The 17,025-nt window shown below is 59.7% G+C and overlaps 1 protein-coding gene across 2 annotated transcripts in view; it reads right to left on the bottom strand.

The window, feature by feature from the left end:
- LHX6 (LIM homeobox 6) overlaps positions 1 to 16,619 on the bottom strand; it is a 46,633-nt gene extending 30,014 nt beyond the window's left edge. The window contains exons 1-4 of one of the 2 annotated variants that reach the window (XM_074974062.1): positions 16,481 to 16,619; positions 14,612 to 14,683; positions 13,795 to 13,983; positions 13,517 to 13,638 (exon numbers count right to left, since the gene is read on the bottom strand). In XM_074974062.1, coding sequence (XP_074830163.1) covers positions 13,517 to 13,638; positions 13,795 to 13,983; positions 14,612 to 14,680 — 380 coding nt within the window. In that variant the 5' untranslated portion in view covers positions 14,681 to 14,683; positions 16,481 to 16,619. Of the gene's footprint in view, positions 1 to 13,516; positions 13,639 to 13,794; positions 13,984 to 14,611; positions 14,684 to 15,583; positions 15,858 to 16,480 lie in introns of those variants that run through there. The other variant, XM_074974063.1, reaches the window with a different exon arrangement.
- Between the last annotated feature and the right edge of the window lie 406 nt (positions 16,620 to 17,025).

Raw genomic sequence — 17,025 nt, forward strand, 5'->3', positions numbered from 1 at the left:
GCTCAATGCTGTAACGTCCAGTTTTGATCCTGAAGAATTAGCCCCCGGGTCACTACATGCAAATCAATTGACAAGACACAGGAAAAGGGAACAATTTTGCAGGGAAATGCCCGTGAGGCAGCCTGTGCGTTGCTCACAGGGAGGAAATGGGCTGTCTTGCCACGTGTCCTCACCTAAGTGAGGAAAGGGGAGGCTGGGGGTGACCAGAACACGTCCTCTTAACGTGATCTCTCTTTACTGTGACAGGGACGTCCCAAGCAGAAGAGAAGCTCTTGTCCCCTCTCTCGCTAGGTATTTACAGGCCACACTCAACAACGTAGCAGCATCTCTCCAAGTGTTTACACTGCACCTATCACCGTTAGCCGAGGGCCTGCTTAGCTCCCTGCCTTTGGGCAAAGGGATGCAATTCTCTGCAGGGCTGGGAATTATCAGCTGGCATTTCTGCAGGTGCCTGTTTGCCATTATTCCAACAGCTGGGCTGGCCACACAAAGGGCAGGCCAGGTTCAAATCAATGTGTGCCGTTTAAATGATACATTCAGCCTGGGGTGGGGGGGGGGGCGTCCTTCCACCCTAGCAGAAGGGAGCTGCATCCAGCCGGGAGCCAGAGACTGAACATGGCTAAACCAACAAACAAAGCTGGTTTCTGTCTCCCTCTGCTTCGCTCCTATGGGAATTGCTTCTAGTCTGATAAAGACAAACGTGTGCTACATTCGGAAATGCATTCCCCAGCCCCTTGCTCATCTGTCATGGCTTTAAAAAAAAAATGCTTCCCCTGGAGCAAATGAGGAAAATATGAAATGCAAAGACCTGTGTTGAAAGGAGACAGCTGTAGATACAGCAACGTGCAATGTGGAGATCCCCCTGTCCTGAGCTCACACACCCAGGTACAGAGGTGGCCGCAGACCAACGTGCAATCTGACATGTCATCTCTGCGGGGAGCCGCCCCGGGGCAGGGCTGCCCCCAGCCAGCTAAGCCATTTCAAAGGGTGGCAACCACCGGGGTGCAAAATGGGGTTTAAACATGGGATTTTAAATGTGCTGGCTGAGCCGTTTTAACACCACCACGTATTTTCCTAGTCTAGAAAAACCCAGAATAGATCATTTGCCCTCCTTTGCCGGGTACCACACAGTCAGGAAAAATCAAAAACTATTGAAATGAAATGTTTTTAAAAGGCTAATAATAAAGTTATTTTGCTTAGTGAAAGACTCAGACTCCCCAGAGCTACTGGTAAAAATGTAACAAAGAGATTTGTCTGTTAATGAGACGTCGGGCTGCTATGTTCCCAGCAAGTCACCCAAAACCTGGCTCTTTGCTAGGTAACGTTCACCTAAGCCCAAAGTATAATTAATAATAAGAATGTATTTATCATCTAATTCAATTCAATTATATATTTGCGGATGTTTCGGCTTTTGGGGACACTAGTGCTCTTTGCTTTGAAGAAGTGGCTGCCAGCGGACTCACACACCATTTGCCTATACACACGAATAGCGAAGAAACACAGTCTTAAACTGCTAACCCCCTGGGAATCATTATTTGTGTGTGAAAACCTCACCAACAGAAAACTCCTGTTTAATAAGGTAATTCTCGCCTCTGGTAAAAGATCGCAGATTATTATTTATCTGGGCGTTTAAAATAACCGCGGAGCCGCCTATCCAAAGCCCTAGGCAACCTCACACACATTCACAAGACAATTTACATCTCAGCAGCGTTAAAACGATTAATTCAGCAGGTGCTCAGCCGCCTACAGAAACCCTTTTCCGCCCCTTCCTGGCGTACGAAGCCCGGCCCCAGCCCTCTCCAGCACCCTGACGAACAGACCGGGAGAGCTCCCCACTCGGATCCTTCCCTTTCGTTTGCACCGCCCGTTCCGGGCCGTCTGTGCATGAAACCGGATCGGATTTGCTCACTTTCGCTTTTGGGGCCTTTTCATTTTCTGGTTCCCGGGCCTGTGGCTGGTGGGGGTCGTGAACTGGCTACGTAAAAAGAAGAGAAAAACTTTCCCTTCCTTACAAACCCAACCCAACCCCTTCCACGAGCCTTGCGCCTTGGGGAGGCAGCGAACCCGGTCGCTGGAGCCCGCTGAAATCGTGCGACTAGCAATCCGCGGAGTGTTTTCAATCGGGAACCATTTTATTGTGAACAAATTATTTTCTGCCAAAATATTCTGGTTCTTGTAAAAACAAACAAAAAACAAACAAACAAACAACTGGGTTGTTTTTTGTTGTTTGTTGTTGTTTTTTGTTTTTTGTTTTCAACAGCTGGAACCGAACTTGTTCATTAAAAAAAATTCAAAGCTTTTGGTTTTAAAAATTAAAAAACCTTTCCGTTTTCGGTCGCCAACCAACAGAGGTTTCAAAAAAAATCCAACCTTTGCCAAAGCTTTTTTAAAAACGAAACGGACCCGTTTAAATCAAACCCCACCTTCGGAAAGCACCTTCCCCGCCCTCCCCCCGCTGAGCGTCGGTTGTTAACCAGAAAGCTGGACGACACGCTTGGCCTGAATCAGGGTCCTCTTGATTTTCTTCTTCTTCTTCTTCTTCTTCGAACTCAAGGAAGAGGAGGTGGGAGTTGTAAGGAACCCTAATGAACCCTGAAGTGACGCCTGCTCGTCTACTGGGCACCTGCTTGTGAACAAGCCTGTGATCACCAAAGTGCACCAGCTCGCACGCCCGTGCCAAAGCCCCGCTGAATGCCCAGCGCGGAACACCGCAGAGCCCCCCAGAAACTCGGATCCTCCAGTCTCGGAGCCACCTTCTCGCGCCTGAAACAAGCCGCGGGACGCCAGGAATCGGATCTCCACCATCGTCCAGTTCCACTTCGCTTTACTGTCACTTTAATACCGCAGAGCCCGTAACTCTGCTCGCACCAGTATCGCCATTGACTTCCCATTGGGATTGAGAGCAATGTCCATCAGTCACAGGGCTGAGAGAAATCACCGAGCGGAGTTAACCACCTCCGGGGAGGGGGGGGGGGGCGGCTCTCCCAGCGCGGTGTGAACGGGCGCAGGAATCTGGCGCTGTAGACAACGATGCTGCTGCGAATTAAACTCCTCATTCCCCTCAAATCCCTGAGAGAGCGCGCGCGGGGGGGGGGGGGGGTAACACATCAGCTACAGGTGCACTTGCAGGAGGCATGTCCGACCAGGGGCAAACTAAAAACGCGTCTCTTGTCAAGTCATTGGCACTGGGTTTTGCAATAGGAATCTCTGGCACAATCGAAGTCCCGGTGCGTGGCTGGCCAGACACACTCCGTTGCTCCTGGGAGGGACCGGGAAACGGGCTGTCTGTTAAAGGTGTTTCCCAACACCCGATGTGACCTGCCTTAGCCCGGCTAGCCCCAGGCCAGGGGCGCTGCCCGCTCTCGGGTTGTGTCTAGCCGAGCAGCACCGACACCAGCCCCGCAGGCTCTAAAGCTGAATTCCAGCGGGGGGGACCTGCTTCTCCCCCAGGGAAGGGACCCAGAGGTGCGGCTGGCTCGATGGGGTGCCCCATCTCGGCCCAGCCCCGACACGACCCCACTGATCTCACGGACACGAGAAACCAGCCGGGCTGGCACCTGCCCCGGGCACCCCGGCTGGAGCCCCGGCCCGCGGGATTTTTGTCTTCCAATGGAGCCAAGATTGCCCTGTCTGCTGGGCCAGGCTGGCACAGGGGCTGCGCTTCGCGGCCTGGCAGCGGGTCGGAGCCGGGATCAGAGCAGCCGGGCGGGCCGAGAAGGGCAGGTCCCAGCGGCAAGGCTGGGCTGTGTCCCGGGCGCTGTTGACGGAGCTCAGGTGCGTTGGGATGGACGCTGCGTCCGGCGCTGCACTGCCCAGACTGGGTGCGGAGCGGCCGGGAGAGATTCGCAGCTTGGTGCCCTGCGGGGGGTGGGGGAGGAATTGCTTTTGGGGGGGGGGAGTGTTTTGACCTGGCTCTCATTGCTGCCACGTTTGCAGCTGGCCCGGGGATGTGCGGGGAGCAGCCGGGAAGCGCAGGCACCTGTGAGCAGTATTTTAAAACGCAGTGACTGCGCGAAACTCCGGCCCGGCCGGCTTTGCGCTCCAGCTCGGCTCCCTGTCCACACGGCAAAGAATCCGGCGCAGGGAACTCAGCGCGGAGCAGCGGCCCTACAGACACCTCCGGCTCTATGCACACCTTCCGCCCTCCCTGTGTATGGACACACACGGCAGGGGGGGGCTCTGATTGCTGCCACACTATCAACACACACACCGGTCATGGCACATAACACGCCGGTGTGAGGTGTGTGTGTCTCGCACAAATATACACAGCACGTGTGCAGAATGAATGTGGGTGAGGGACACACCCACCCCCCGATTAAAACACAAACGTGTTAGGAGATCTCTGAGTAATCACACGTCCCCAATTTATATTTAATGTTAATTATACAATTAATTTCTACGTAGATCGGTTGGGTGTGTGAAATAACATGGGCGCGTTTACATTAAATCCAGGTAAATGGCACACATCACACGCACATATGAAACTCGTTACACACGCGCTGCATCCTTACTGACAGGAATATTTATTCCTGTAATAGCGCCAGGGTCCCCCCAAGACCACACCCGCCCCCACCTCCCACTCCCCACTATTCGCTGTTAATCGCCTCCTCCTGGGGCCAACGTAGCTTGAGGGAAACCAACTTCCTGCAAAGCCCCAGCCCGGCTGCAGGAGCGAAAAACGAGATTGAGCCCCCCCGCCCAGCACAGCGGCTCTGGGGCCTGGGGGGTCGACGTGACTGGGCGCAGTAACGAACTCAGCCAGGCAACCGCGCCACGACCCGGCCCCCCCCCGGGCACGGGGCTGGGCTGGCACCAACCTGCTCCCCCAGCTCGCCTGGGTTTTCGGTCTGTCCAGCGAGCCCCCCCGGGACCCTCTGAAGCGCCTTGGCCGGAGGCAAGAGCCGGCCCCACACGCCACAGCCCCTCTCCCATGGCGCTGCGGCCGCGCAGCTCCGGGGCTTCACAGTTTGCGCAAAACCCATCCCTCCGCTCCCGGAGTCCTACTCCCGCAGCAACCCGCCCTCCCAAACCGGCGGGGCCCGCATCGCTGGCGAGCCCCAGGTGAGGAACTCCATTATTCCCCCGCTGGCTAACCAGCGAGCCAGAGCAACGGAGCCTGGCCCCGGAGCCGATTGCCGCTAGGCTGCGGAGCTGCGAGACTGCGGACAGCAGGTTTGCGCGTTTTATTCAAAGCAGTGACAGCGAGTGCGGCTCTGCTGTTCGCAGGCGACTGTGCAAACGGCCCCGACTCGCTCCCCCGGCTCGGGGCTTAGTCACGGTCCCTTCTGCTCACTGGAGAAGAAACTTTACGCCTGCGGGCATTGAATTGTCCCCAGAACCGGGAGCTAGAGCCTCAGGCTGGACGTTTTCTCAGCCATGCTCAGACCAGAAAGGACCCAGATTTCGCAGGCCCGGCAGGCCCAAAAGCCAACCGCGCCCTATCATTGAAATGGTAAAGTGAGCGAAGCATTCACACCGCACAGTGACCGGGGCAGGCAGAAAGGGAGTGACTGCGGCGTCACCTGAGCAGTGGCTTGTTTAGTCCACCACCTTTTCACCATGGCACCCAAACTGCCAAATAATCAAACAACAAAATCATGGCACCAGCAGGCGGTTTGCCCGCAATTTGCGGCAGGACTGTTCAGTCTGCTTCCCTGCGACTTCCTCGCCCCTTTGTCTGTCTGGTCTAGTCACACTGTAAACTCTTCGGGACAGAAATTAGATCTCAGTGTCCGTACAGCGCCTGGCACACTGGGGCCCTGATCTGGGTGGGGGTCGCTAGGCTGCACCCTGACTGTGTGTGTGTGTGTGTGTGTCTCTCTCTCTCTCTCACTCACACACACACACACTCTAAAGCTGCAAGACGTGTCACTACAAATTCGATCCGCCGAAGCAGCAAAGCGACAGCCCAGGTGGGAATCTCGGGTCCCTCCGACAGCCCCAGCCAGGGTCCCTGGTTGCGGACTAGAACTGCCTCTGAACGCCCAGTACTCGTTCCCCGCACTGGCACCACAAGTCCAACATCCCCAGAGGAACTAACAAGGTTTGACTGCAAGAATCAGCCGATCTCCTGGAGTTAAGCGCTTCCTCCCCATCCGCTCACCCCGCACACGCCGGCTTAGGCCCTGTCTAGTTTGGATGGCAAGTTCTGGTTAACTGATTGGCCTGCGCAGCGCCGTGCACACGACTCGTGCCCGCCTCCGGCTCCTGCACAGTCCCGCAACCCCCCCCCCTTCTGCTCTCAGCCCCTCACGGAAGGTCATGAAGCCAGGCACCCCAAGTGTCAACAAACCGTGCCACCGGCTGCGATCAAGCCCATGGTCTGGGTATCGGAGCCGCCCTCCCCTGGCCCCCTGGGACAGCCCCGTTTCACAGAGCTGTCCCTGCTGCTGCCCGCTCAATACCGAACTGGCCCTGCCAGCCAATGCCCGTTGTAACCTGGCCCTGCCCGTGCGCTAGAAGCTACATCCAGTGAGCGTCCCCTGCGCCGCTCCGGCCACCAAGGGGACCTTCCCCTCCTCAGATCTCAGACAATCTCTCCGCAGCGGGATACCCTGAGCTCGTTCGGTGCATTCCGCCTGGGGGACGGGTACTATCTGGGAGCTCTCTAGCGCTCACCCCCCGCCAGCCAAGGATCCCAAAGCGCGCCACAGCCCGCCAGCCATCCGCGCCACGCAAAGGGCAGGGATGCGGAGGTGGCAGGCTCGGGCGTGTGACAGCACGTAGCGACACGCCCGGCAGTCGGGGGCAGAGGGATGAACTCCGCATCCAGCGGCGGGGGGAATCGAGGCACAAGGGCTGCAGCTATGCGAGCGGGAATGTGGCCAGGACGCACCAAACAGAATTCCTGCCCCCGGGCTGACTCCGAGCGCCCAGGGCCTGGGCTTGGCAGCTCCCACACGCTCGCCGCAGGCCGGGGCATTGACCCTCTGCTGACGCGGGGGGAGAAGCCAGCACCTCCCGCTCACCCAAGCAAGGGTCTGGTGTGAACCCGCAGGAGCCCCCGAGCTGGCTGCCAAGGGCGGCGGACAGGCGCGGGAGAGAGGCCGAGCAGCTTCACGCTCAGGCTAGTGGGGCAGTCTCTGAAAACAGGAGGTGACTCCATGTGCCAAGCCTGGGCGGAGAGCCCTTTTGGGGGAGCCGTGCAAAGCAGCACATGGCCCACATCCCTCTGAGGCGCCTCGCTCGGTCCTGACTCGGGGCCGGAGGGATCCCCCAGCACTTTACAATCTTCAACGGATATAAATTAGCCATAGGCGGGAGTCACTTTCTTCCCCACTGAAACGCAGCTACCTCCGAGCGGGACGCAGCAGCTGCTTCCCAGCTGCACGGAATTACACACCCGTCCCGACAGGAAAGGGAGAAGAATGCCTGAGCCACTTGACACTTGGGGGGGGGGGGGATTTGGGGCGGTGAAATGTAATTCTCAGAGCCGGGGCTTGGCCGGGACACTACGGTTAATATTCCCTGTTACACAGCCACTCCTGGAGAGACCCCAGCTCAGCTGCATCCATGAGCCCGGGGAACAGATTTCAGGGGACAGCACGAGAATAGGCCTTCTTAAAAACCCCTCCTGGACAGGTAACCCCCGGCAGAGATTCGCCTCGGGCAGTAGGAGTCACCTCTTGGGAAACAGGCCCAGGGGAGGCTCTGCAGTTTGATTGCACCTCCGGGTGGGATCTCCCCAAGTACTCCTTGGGGACCTAAATCAGCCCCCACTGGAGGCAAGGGGAGCTTTGCCTTTCAGCGGAGCGCAGTCAGGCCAATGTTGAGCCCCCTCCGAAAATCCCACTCTCCAGCCCGCCGCTCCTGCAGCGTGTGGCCCAGGGCACAAACTATACACAGGGCTTACAAGGGACACACCTCGAGCCAGGGAGCACCCCCAACACCAGTGCAGAGCACTGGGGCCTTGCGACTCACCGCACGGCTCTGTACAAGTTCCGAGTCCCCTCCCCACGGTTAGAATAGCGCTAGTTCTCGGCAAACCTCTCATTCCCAGAGCTGCAACCCCCGTGCAACAGAGGCCCAGATGGATTTTTTGTACATGAACCTTCTGGAATGGTCTGCGTTAAACAAAGCGCATCGGAACATTAGTTCATCAGAAACAGCGGAGCGGATCCTCCTCACAGAGCCCGAAGTGTTCCCCTGGGGCTGGGAGGCATTTCAGCCCAGTCCCCTGCCTAGGGAGGGCCGGAAATGAAGGGGCCCTCAGGATCAGCCCAGAGTAAAGCCACAAACACGTGAAGCCGGAGTGTCCAGACTAGCCGGCACAAGCGTGTTAACTGCCTCCACTAAACTGTCAAACCAAGGAGCTGGAGGGGAAAACCCTCTAGCTGCAGTCAAACCCTCAGCCATAACTTGCTGCCGCAGCGCTCGGAGGCTGAATGAAACCAGACTCACGATAGACATGCACAAAATTTAAGTTCTTGAATATTCAAGGTTAAAGCTCTCACACATCTCTGGAGTCCCCTGCCTTCTACCCAGAGAGGGTCCCACTCCTGCAGCTCTGGCTCACACGAGTCAGGCCGCCCTGAGAAAGGGGTTCTGAATCAGAGCCCCAGTATCTCCAAGGGGAACAAACACCACACACTGCACTGTGCCAGACACGGTCGCTGCTGACTTCTCCGTCCCGTGTAAGTCACACAAAGGCAGAGGCGGCTTCCAGCGCTGCCTAGCCGCAGCTCTACCAGAATCCGAGAAACGATCAGCCGCAGGTGAGGCCAGGCACCCCGGGGATGCCAACACTCCTCTGTGGTCCATAGAATCATGGTAGGGAAGTAAATGAAAAACACAGATGCCAAAATAACTCGTTTTCTACACACCATCCACCCCCGGACACCTTTCAGAGGAGACCTGACAAATTGTGTCTGTCTGGATTTGGACATTAAATAGCCCAGACACTCATCACAAGAGCAGGATCTCGCTCAGGTCTCTGACCAAAACTTCTCCTCCCACCGTTGTCATTCAACACGTTGGTTATCACCTGGCTGCCAAGCTAGCCGGCACCCCAGAGGTGGCTGCGTTTGCGAGGGGCCGTGCGCATGTAGGTCAGTAACCCCACCGATTTCAAAGGGACGAGTAAAGTTCGTCACACACACGAGAGTTGGCGGGACCGGGGCCACCGTTTACGACATTCTTGGAGACCACTGGAATAAAAAGCACTTTCGGCGTGTACAATACCACCGCGTCTCATTGTTTCCCCCAGAGCCAGCCCAGTTACAAGGCTCTTCCCCGCCGCAAGATCGCTTTGTAAAACACAAACAGCCCCAGTTATACGCCATCCCAGCTGCCACCGCTAAGGCACACATCGCCGGCCCCTCTCCCAACGCGCCAGGACGCTATGATTGTGTGTGCGGCTCTTGTACAAGGTCATTCTCATTTCCTGCCTTGGATTTCCCCGTCCCCCTGGGGCAAACAACATTGGGCTGGCCAAGCTGAAAGGGGGGGAAATGCAGAGCGAGGCGCTTGCATCAACTCCAAACCCAGCTGAGGGTCTGGACATGCTCACTGACCGGAGGACCCCCGTCCTCACTCCCCCATTTGCTGGGCTGCCTTCAATCGCTGGTGCACTTCGATTCGATTTTAGTGTAAAAACGCCGCTCTCCCAGTTCGGGATCTCACTCCTTGTAAGCGGAGTCTGCGAGCAGAGAGTGTTTTCCTAAAACGGGTCTGGCTTTAAACCCCGATCCGCCGGCTGTGGGCTTGAGTTTGGGTGTTTAACGTAACATCAAAGATGTTCCAGGATGTTTGAGGACTGTAACACAGAAGTTAGGATTGCCTTAAAAATGGAGTCTATTTAAATATTGCAATTAACCTTCTTTTGCAAAGTTGGGGACAATAAATACTATCCTAACCCCTTTCAACACCCCCCCCCCCAACAGAGACAAGAGGCGGCATGAATCGAGCTAACCCCTTTAATGGCTGTTTTTTTAAAATGTCGCCCTATGCAACTCCAGTTCATACAATGAAAGAAATAGAAGCCAGTAAAAATCAACCCGCTCAAATATCGGGGGGCCGGTGGGGGGTGTTCTCTCTCTGATTCCTTGTGACTGGTACAGCTAAGGAACCTTTCCAGTGGGCCTCTGAGGGCCAGGATTATGCACGAGAGTTTCTTCATAATGTAGAAGTTTGGATTTCTGATGATTTGCTGCTAGCAAGGCCCTGAAGATAAACAAGGGGGGGGAAAAAGAGATCCCGAGTGTGTCCCGGGATAAGGGCAGCTCCTTCAAGGCTGCCAGGAAAGGCTGCAAAGACCCACCCCCAGGCAGAGGAAGTGGGATGGGAGTGAGAGAGGTGCACAGGTTGCAAAGGGGGGGAAGGCCCTTAGAGAGACAGAAAGAGGTCGGCTTAGCAGGGACAGGAGATCCATGCACCCCAACCCCCAGTCATAGAATCATAGACTACCAGGGTTGGAAGGGACCTCAGGAGATCATCTAGTCCAACCCCCTGCTCAAAGCAGGACCAATCCCCCACTAAATCATCCCAGCCAGGGCTTTGGCAAGCCCGGCCTTAGAAACCTCTAAGGAAGGAGATTCCACCACCTCCCTAGGTAACGCATTCCAGTGCTTCACCACCCTCCTAGTGAAATAGTGTTTCCTAATATCCAACTTAGACCTCCCCCACTGCAACTTGAGACCATTGCTTGAGTCAGTTGATCGCATTGCAAGTTTTAAGTTCAGGAGCTCCAGCTAAAGTCCTCCCCAGCCAGACCCCCCCCCATCCTTCCCCCCTGCAGCCAGCCTGGAGTGGTTTTAAACAAATCTGAATCAGCTCCCGACGCCGGAGGGTTGCAGAACAAAAGAGGGACTGGGTGCCTGGTGTTCGCCTCTGGCGCCTGAGCCCGCGGGGGGACATTGCCGAGCTTCCAGCCACAACCGCGAGGTTGGAAACTTCCTTTCAAAACGGAGACACGCCTCTAATCCCCAGCCTCCCGGAGCCGGGGCTTTAAGGACAGCACCGCGTGTGTATCCAACACAGGCGTGAGGCAGCGGCAGCTCAGCCCAGCTCTGTGGGGCTCCGCCCAGGTCCCCCCCACCCGGGCCTTTGGGCACCTCTTCTCCCCCGTCATCTCCTGTAGCGACTGCACGGAGCCGCTGAAGCAGAGCCAGGGCCGGGGGCTGCCCCGGAGAGCACCCTGCCCAGGGAGCGGCCAGACCCCTGTGCGCTGCAGGGCAGAAAGGCCGCGCCGCCCGCCTGGCCCGGGATGAACAGAGCAGCCCGGGTCTCTGGCTGGGTCTGACCCCCGGGGAGCCGGCACCGCTGTACAGCGAGCTCCTCGGGGCTCGGGCCTGGTCTCGCTGCCTGCAGCGCGCCTAGTTCCGAGGCTACAGCCCGGTCGGTAAATACACCCGGTACCTGCCCAGGGACACCCGCTGGCCTTGCAGGTGGCTGCAGCTTGACCCGGAGCCGAGCGCAAGCGAGGCGGGCTGGCTCCTGCTCTTACTAACATCAGCCCGTCGCTGCGCTCGGCGCCCAAAGGTCCCGGGGCGCTGAGCTACCGGGGCCAGCACAGGGGACCCGCGTCTGGCTGGGGAGCTCTCCCGACGCCCCTGGACCAGGAGCCGCGCGCGCTTTCACGGAGACGGCTCCCGCGCCGGCTCTCTCCCCAGGGAGCATTGTCCGGGCCGGGCACATCCTGCTCCGAGTTTACCCCTCGTCTGCCCTGCAGTCGGGGGCGCAGGGGGCTAGAGCCGGTGCAGATCCTCGCCACATTCCTGCGATCTCCTAGGTCTGCCGGGGAGAGAAGGCGGCGGCATGAAACCATCGACAAACCCAGCCCGCCGGGGAGCGATCCCGGGGCAATCACACGAATTCAGAGTCGGGAGACTCCAGCCGTGAGCTAGCGCGAGCAGGGCCGTCAGCATGGCAGGGCCTCTACCCCCGCCCGGCAGATGTGATCCTCTACCTGGCTTCCTAAGGAGCCCGGTCCGGCCTGCCCCGCGAAGGGGACCCGGCCCCGACGCCGGGCTAATCCCTGCCGCCAGGGCCAGCCCAGGGGCTCTCCCGCTGGCTGCAGGGCCAAGGGGCGCCGGGCAACGTCCCCCAGACGCAGGAAGGCACCAGGCTTTGGAGGGGCTGGTTCTAACCAAGCGACGGCGCCTCTCCCCCCCAGCGGGGATGGGTTCCCTGCAGGGGGCAGATCCCCCCGACAGCTCGGCTACCCGCTGCCCTGTCTCCTCCCCCGGGTTTAGTCTGGCATCTGGGCTAGGAGAGCGGGATGCTCTTGGCGGACCGCTCCGGTTCTGTACCGGATTCACCTGCCCGGGGCCGGGAGGCCTAGCTCTGGCTCGGCCCGGGACACCCGGCTTTTTGTGGCGGCTGGTCTGTAGCGCGCCTGACCTTGGGATCTCCTCGCGCTTCGTTTGCACAGCCAGGCAGCGTTTACACTGGCCGGGTGGTGGCGGTCGTGGCGGGGTCGGCCTGTCCTTATACACCCTCCTCGTCCATTCATTCCTGGGACACTCAGGAAGAGGCCCCTGCCAGGCGGCTGGGCGCTTCGCCCTGCTGCGAACCCGCCGAACCGCCCCGCGGGGCCTACAGGGGCCAGCCTGGACCCAGGACAGCGGGCCGGGACACACCCGCCAGCATTTAGTCCAAGGAAGCCGACGACCTGGTCTCTTCCTTAGCGGAGACTTGTGCCGCTCCCTTGGGGTTCTGCAGTAATTAGCGCAGGCCCCTCCTTGTCCGGAAGGGGATTTTTCTCCTGCCGCAAGGTCCGGAGTCTGGAGGGAGTTCGGGAGAAGTTTCTAACTTCCACGGCCTGGCAGGAGAGGGGGCCACGGGGACACGGGGACACTCCCCACCCGGCCCAGTGTCTCTGGGAGCTGCAGGTGCCTCGGGCCCACTGGCTGCCCCTGCAGTTATAGGTTTGGGTTGCAGGTGAAACTGTCCCAACAGGACCACGCCCCTGGGGCCAGTCCTGCAGCTAAAGCATTGAGAGCAGCATTCCGGGCTCGTTCACAGGAGGGGGAATCCGGAGTCACTGGAGCGACTTTAGCAGAGTCACTCCGGATTACTCAGGTGGCACTAGCAGAATCTGCCGCTTCTCCCTCTAGCTCCTGCGCTAGTGACAGTGGGCCGCACACCCTACAACTCCAGACTCAAGCGGGCTTGTCCCAAGCAAGTCCTCATCCTCCCCCTAGGCCTGGTCCCGGGAGCCTCGCCTAGACCCTGGGCTGCAGCGCCCTTTAAATCGTGCCGCCGTGACAGATCAGGAAAAGGTCCTCGCTTACCTAGGGACCAGACCTGGGCCCGAGGGAGGGAGCCCAGCGCTGACCAGCCTGCTTTCCAGGGAAACCACCACCAGTCCCGGACTGGGCCCTTTGCTACTCCGGCTAAGGACAAACCGGCCCTACGCACCAGGCCCCGTTTACACAGCGAGTCCGCAAACCGAATCTGCCCTGTAAAGGCACAAACTGCCGAAGGGAGCCAGATGCCTGGATTCAGAGCTGGCCCCGGAGTGCCGCACCCAGAGGTCCCCGGCCAGCCGGGCTCGGCGGCAGAGCAGGTCTCCTACCTGAAATAATCCATTTTGCAGAAGATCTCCTTGTTCTTGATGTAGCAGCTGTTCTGCTGGCGCAGGGAGGTCCGGCACACCGAGCACTCCAGGCAGCGCACGTGCCAGATCAGGTTGTTCACCTGGGACAGACAAAGGGCCTCTGTGAGCTGGGCTTGGGGCCAGGCATGGACCCCCAGCAAGTCCCTTCGGCCACCCAGCTGGTCCCCGCTCCCAAGGCAGGGCCCCCAAACCGGCCCGTCTTAGCTGGGCCCCATTCCGCCCTGCCCGGCGCTCACCTTGAGCAGGTACCTGTCCAGGATCTCCAGGCCGCAGCTGGAGCAGACGTTCTTGCCGGCGGAGGGGATGGAGGAGGAGGAGGAGGAGGAAGGCGGGGAGCAGACGGACGGGGTGGATGGGGTGCTGGGAGCCGAGCGGACATCTTCCTTATCCAGGGTGCTGGGCAGCGTCTCTCCGTCAGACTGGGACTGCGGAGAAAGCACCCCAAAGCAGTCAGCCAGGGAGTCCCCAGCGCCCCTCGGGGGTCCCATTCCTCCGCTGCGTGGGGCTCCTGCCGGGATCTAACGGGACCGAGCAGGAGAACCCCAGAGCCACACCCTGCCCTGTGATTAATACCCCCAAAGCCTGGCTCTGGAAGAGGGATCCACCCCTGTGCGCCTTGCCATTGCGCTGCCCCATCTTCCTGTTCTCCGCGGGCCAGCCCCATGGGGCCAGGGTTAAAACGCAGGGCGCGGGCCAAAGGAGTGGTGACAGCGCGCACCAGAGCCCGCTCCTCTGGAAGCCAGCGGCAAAGCTTCCGTGGGAGCAGGCTGAAGCCCTACGTGTCGCAGGGGAGCTGGGGCAGCGGATTGGCCGGTGCGCCATGGCCGCGCTCAGACCTTCGCCAGGTCCTGGGGCGCCCAGGCGGTTCTGCGGAGCCCGGCGCTGACCCCTCGCTCCCCTTGAGAGAGTTGCCGTCTGCTGCATGCGGAGCCCCAGCTCCCATGGGGACAAACTCCCCAGCTGCCCCATGACTGGGGCAGGTGCCTGCGCGCCCCCAGCTCTCCTGGGTCCCAGCAGCTCGCTACCTCCCACCCAGCTGCCCTGCAGCCTTACCATGATCTGGGGATGTTTGCTGTCCAGGCAGCGGGAGCTTCCCTTGGAGAGGGGGCCGTCCTGGGCCATCACCTTGAAGAAGAGAGCGGGAGAGGTTGGCTGGGGTTCTACCCGGCTGGGCTCTACCGCCTTGGCTTCATGGCACCCTATATAAACCAGCTCAAAACAATAAATAAGAACTTTCTAGTGGCCATTTAAATCCTTTGCAACAAAAGCTGCGTCTCTTTAATGAAGCAATTTGAATGTGGATTGAATTCTCTCCCTGCCTGCACTTAACCCGGGCCTCTTGAAGTAATCGCTCGGTTCCCATGCGAGCCAAGGCGCTGAAAAAACACAAACTACCTGCAATTAGAAATTGCCGTAAATGCCCAAGATAAGAGGTATCCAGAGTGTCAATTCCAGCTGTCAATCAAGGAATCCATCAGGCCACCCAAAGAATTGCAAATTTGATTTTTTTAATGGTAGTAATTAAAAATCGAAAGTCTTCCCCCCGCGCTCTGAAACGCAGAATGCAGCAGAAAGCGCCTGGATTGAAAATCCTCCCCATTCAAGTGAGGGGGAAAAAAACAAACACACTTTCTGCTTCCAGGTCTGGGCTTTAAAAACCAGCCCGTCTGCAGCTGATATTTAAAGCGTACAGAGGGCAGCAATTTTTGGATTCCTCGCCTCTCATCTCCCCCCCAAGCCCGGCCCATTTGCGGTTATTAAGCCCCTATTCAGGCAGACAATGCCCAGCGCTTCCTCCTGATTTGCCTCTGTCTTTGCTAAATCGCTTTTTTTGAAATTCCTGAGCCATTTGCATAAACGTGCGGGGCTCGGCGGGTCTGGGCAGGCTCCGTCTCCTCGCCCGGCGCGCACCTTCCAGCCCCCGGGCACGGAGCCGTTCGCAGCTCCACCGAGCCGGGCAGGGAGAGCAAAGGAACAGAAGCCAGGATCAGCACCCCGGGCGCCCGGCTCCCCTGCCCCGCTCACCTTCCTCGCTGGGGCGCCGGCGGCCAGGGGCTGGCTGCCCTGGCGGAGCGGGGCCACGGGCTCATTCTTCCAGTACATGAACAGGGCGGCGCGCCCAGAGAGACGCGTCCCGCTCCGAGCAGGGACTCGGCGGGTCCAGCACGCGGCTCTTCCTCCTCCCGCTGCGCTGGCCCCGGGGGTCCAGGGCCCTGCCCGGCCAGGGAAGGCCGGAGGCGGGCGCAGGGCGCGGGGCTGGAGGCGGCGGCGGTGGCTGGGCTGGAGCTGCCGGGAGAAGTTTCTCCAAATTCTTCCTTCCACTGGCCCCGGCGGGCAGGACGCGCGGCCGGGCGAGGGCAGGGTCCGCCCCGCGCCTTCTCCAGGGCAGCCCGGCGGGGGGCGAGCGGGACCCCAGCGCCGGGGCGGGAGGCCGCGGACAGCGCTAGGCAGCCGGGGAGCCTTGACCCCCAAGGCCCGTTAGGCTCTCCCCGGCCAGGAAGCGCTGCGAGCCGGCTGGAGCTCCCGGCAGTCCGCCGAGGGGCCGCAGAGCCGGGCGCTCGCCCCACCGTCGCTCGCCCTGGGCGGGGCAGCCACCTGCAGGGGCAGCGGGCCGGGCACAGACACGTGGCGCCGGCTCAGGCGCGGGGACTGGCCTTGGCGGGAGCAGGGGGCTGCTCGCTGAGCCTTGGTCCCATAGGAGCTGCCGCCCGGACGGGCTCCGGCCCGGGGCCCGCTCAGCCAGCAGCCAGCCGGCGGGCACTGCCGCCCTTGGGAGACCGGAGAGGACTGCGCGCTCCCGCGCGTCTCCCCAGCATTATAGGAGGCGAGGGCTGGAGGTGACGGGGAGGGGCCCGGCGGGTTCTGCTCCTCTCTCCTCCTAGCTCGTAGGGAGCCAGCGCAGAGGCGGGGGAGTGACCTTACCTCTGTTCCCAGGGCCTGGGGTCTGCCGCCGCCCCCTTCTGGGGCCTTGCGCAGGGCCCTGCGCTCCGAGCAGCCAGCCCGGCCCTGCGGGGAGCCCTTTCATTTCCAGGGAGCTACACCCGGGAGGAATTTGGCTCTTCGGGACTGACCCCGCTCCTCTCCCGATAAAAGCGGTGGGCGGCCCGCTAAAGGGAAAGGTGCAGTGCTGATACCTGGCCAAGGGGCGGAAAGAGCCCTGAAGGGAGTTGGACAAAGAGAAATTAATTCCACCCCCCATGTCAGTGGTTCCGTTTCACTAGGCTCCCAAACCGCCCTGGGGCGCGGGCTTTAAAACGGCAGCCGCAGGAGAGACTGTGCGGGAATCAGCTCCCTGTACCGCCAGCCTGCAGCGAGGTTCCCGTGGGCCTGGCTGAGGATCCTGGGGTACTACCGCTTATCCCTTCTTTAAAGCCAACTGGCTCGCTCACGAGGCATGCTGGTGCGGAAGCAGTTAGTCTGTTCATTAGAGGGGGCTAAATAAGCGAGCAACAGCCTCTCGCCCTCTT

The sequence above is a fragment of the Natator depressus genome, chromosome 16 (assembly GCF_965152275.1).
Source record: "Natator depressus isolate rNatDep1 chromosome 16, rNatDep2.hap1, whole genome shotgun sequence".
In the NCBI taxonomy this organism is placed as follows: domain Eukaryota; kingdom Metazoa; phylum Chordata; order Testudines; family Cheloniidae; genus Natator; species Natator depressus.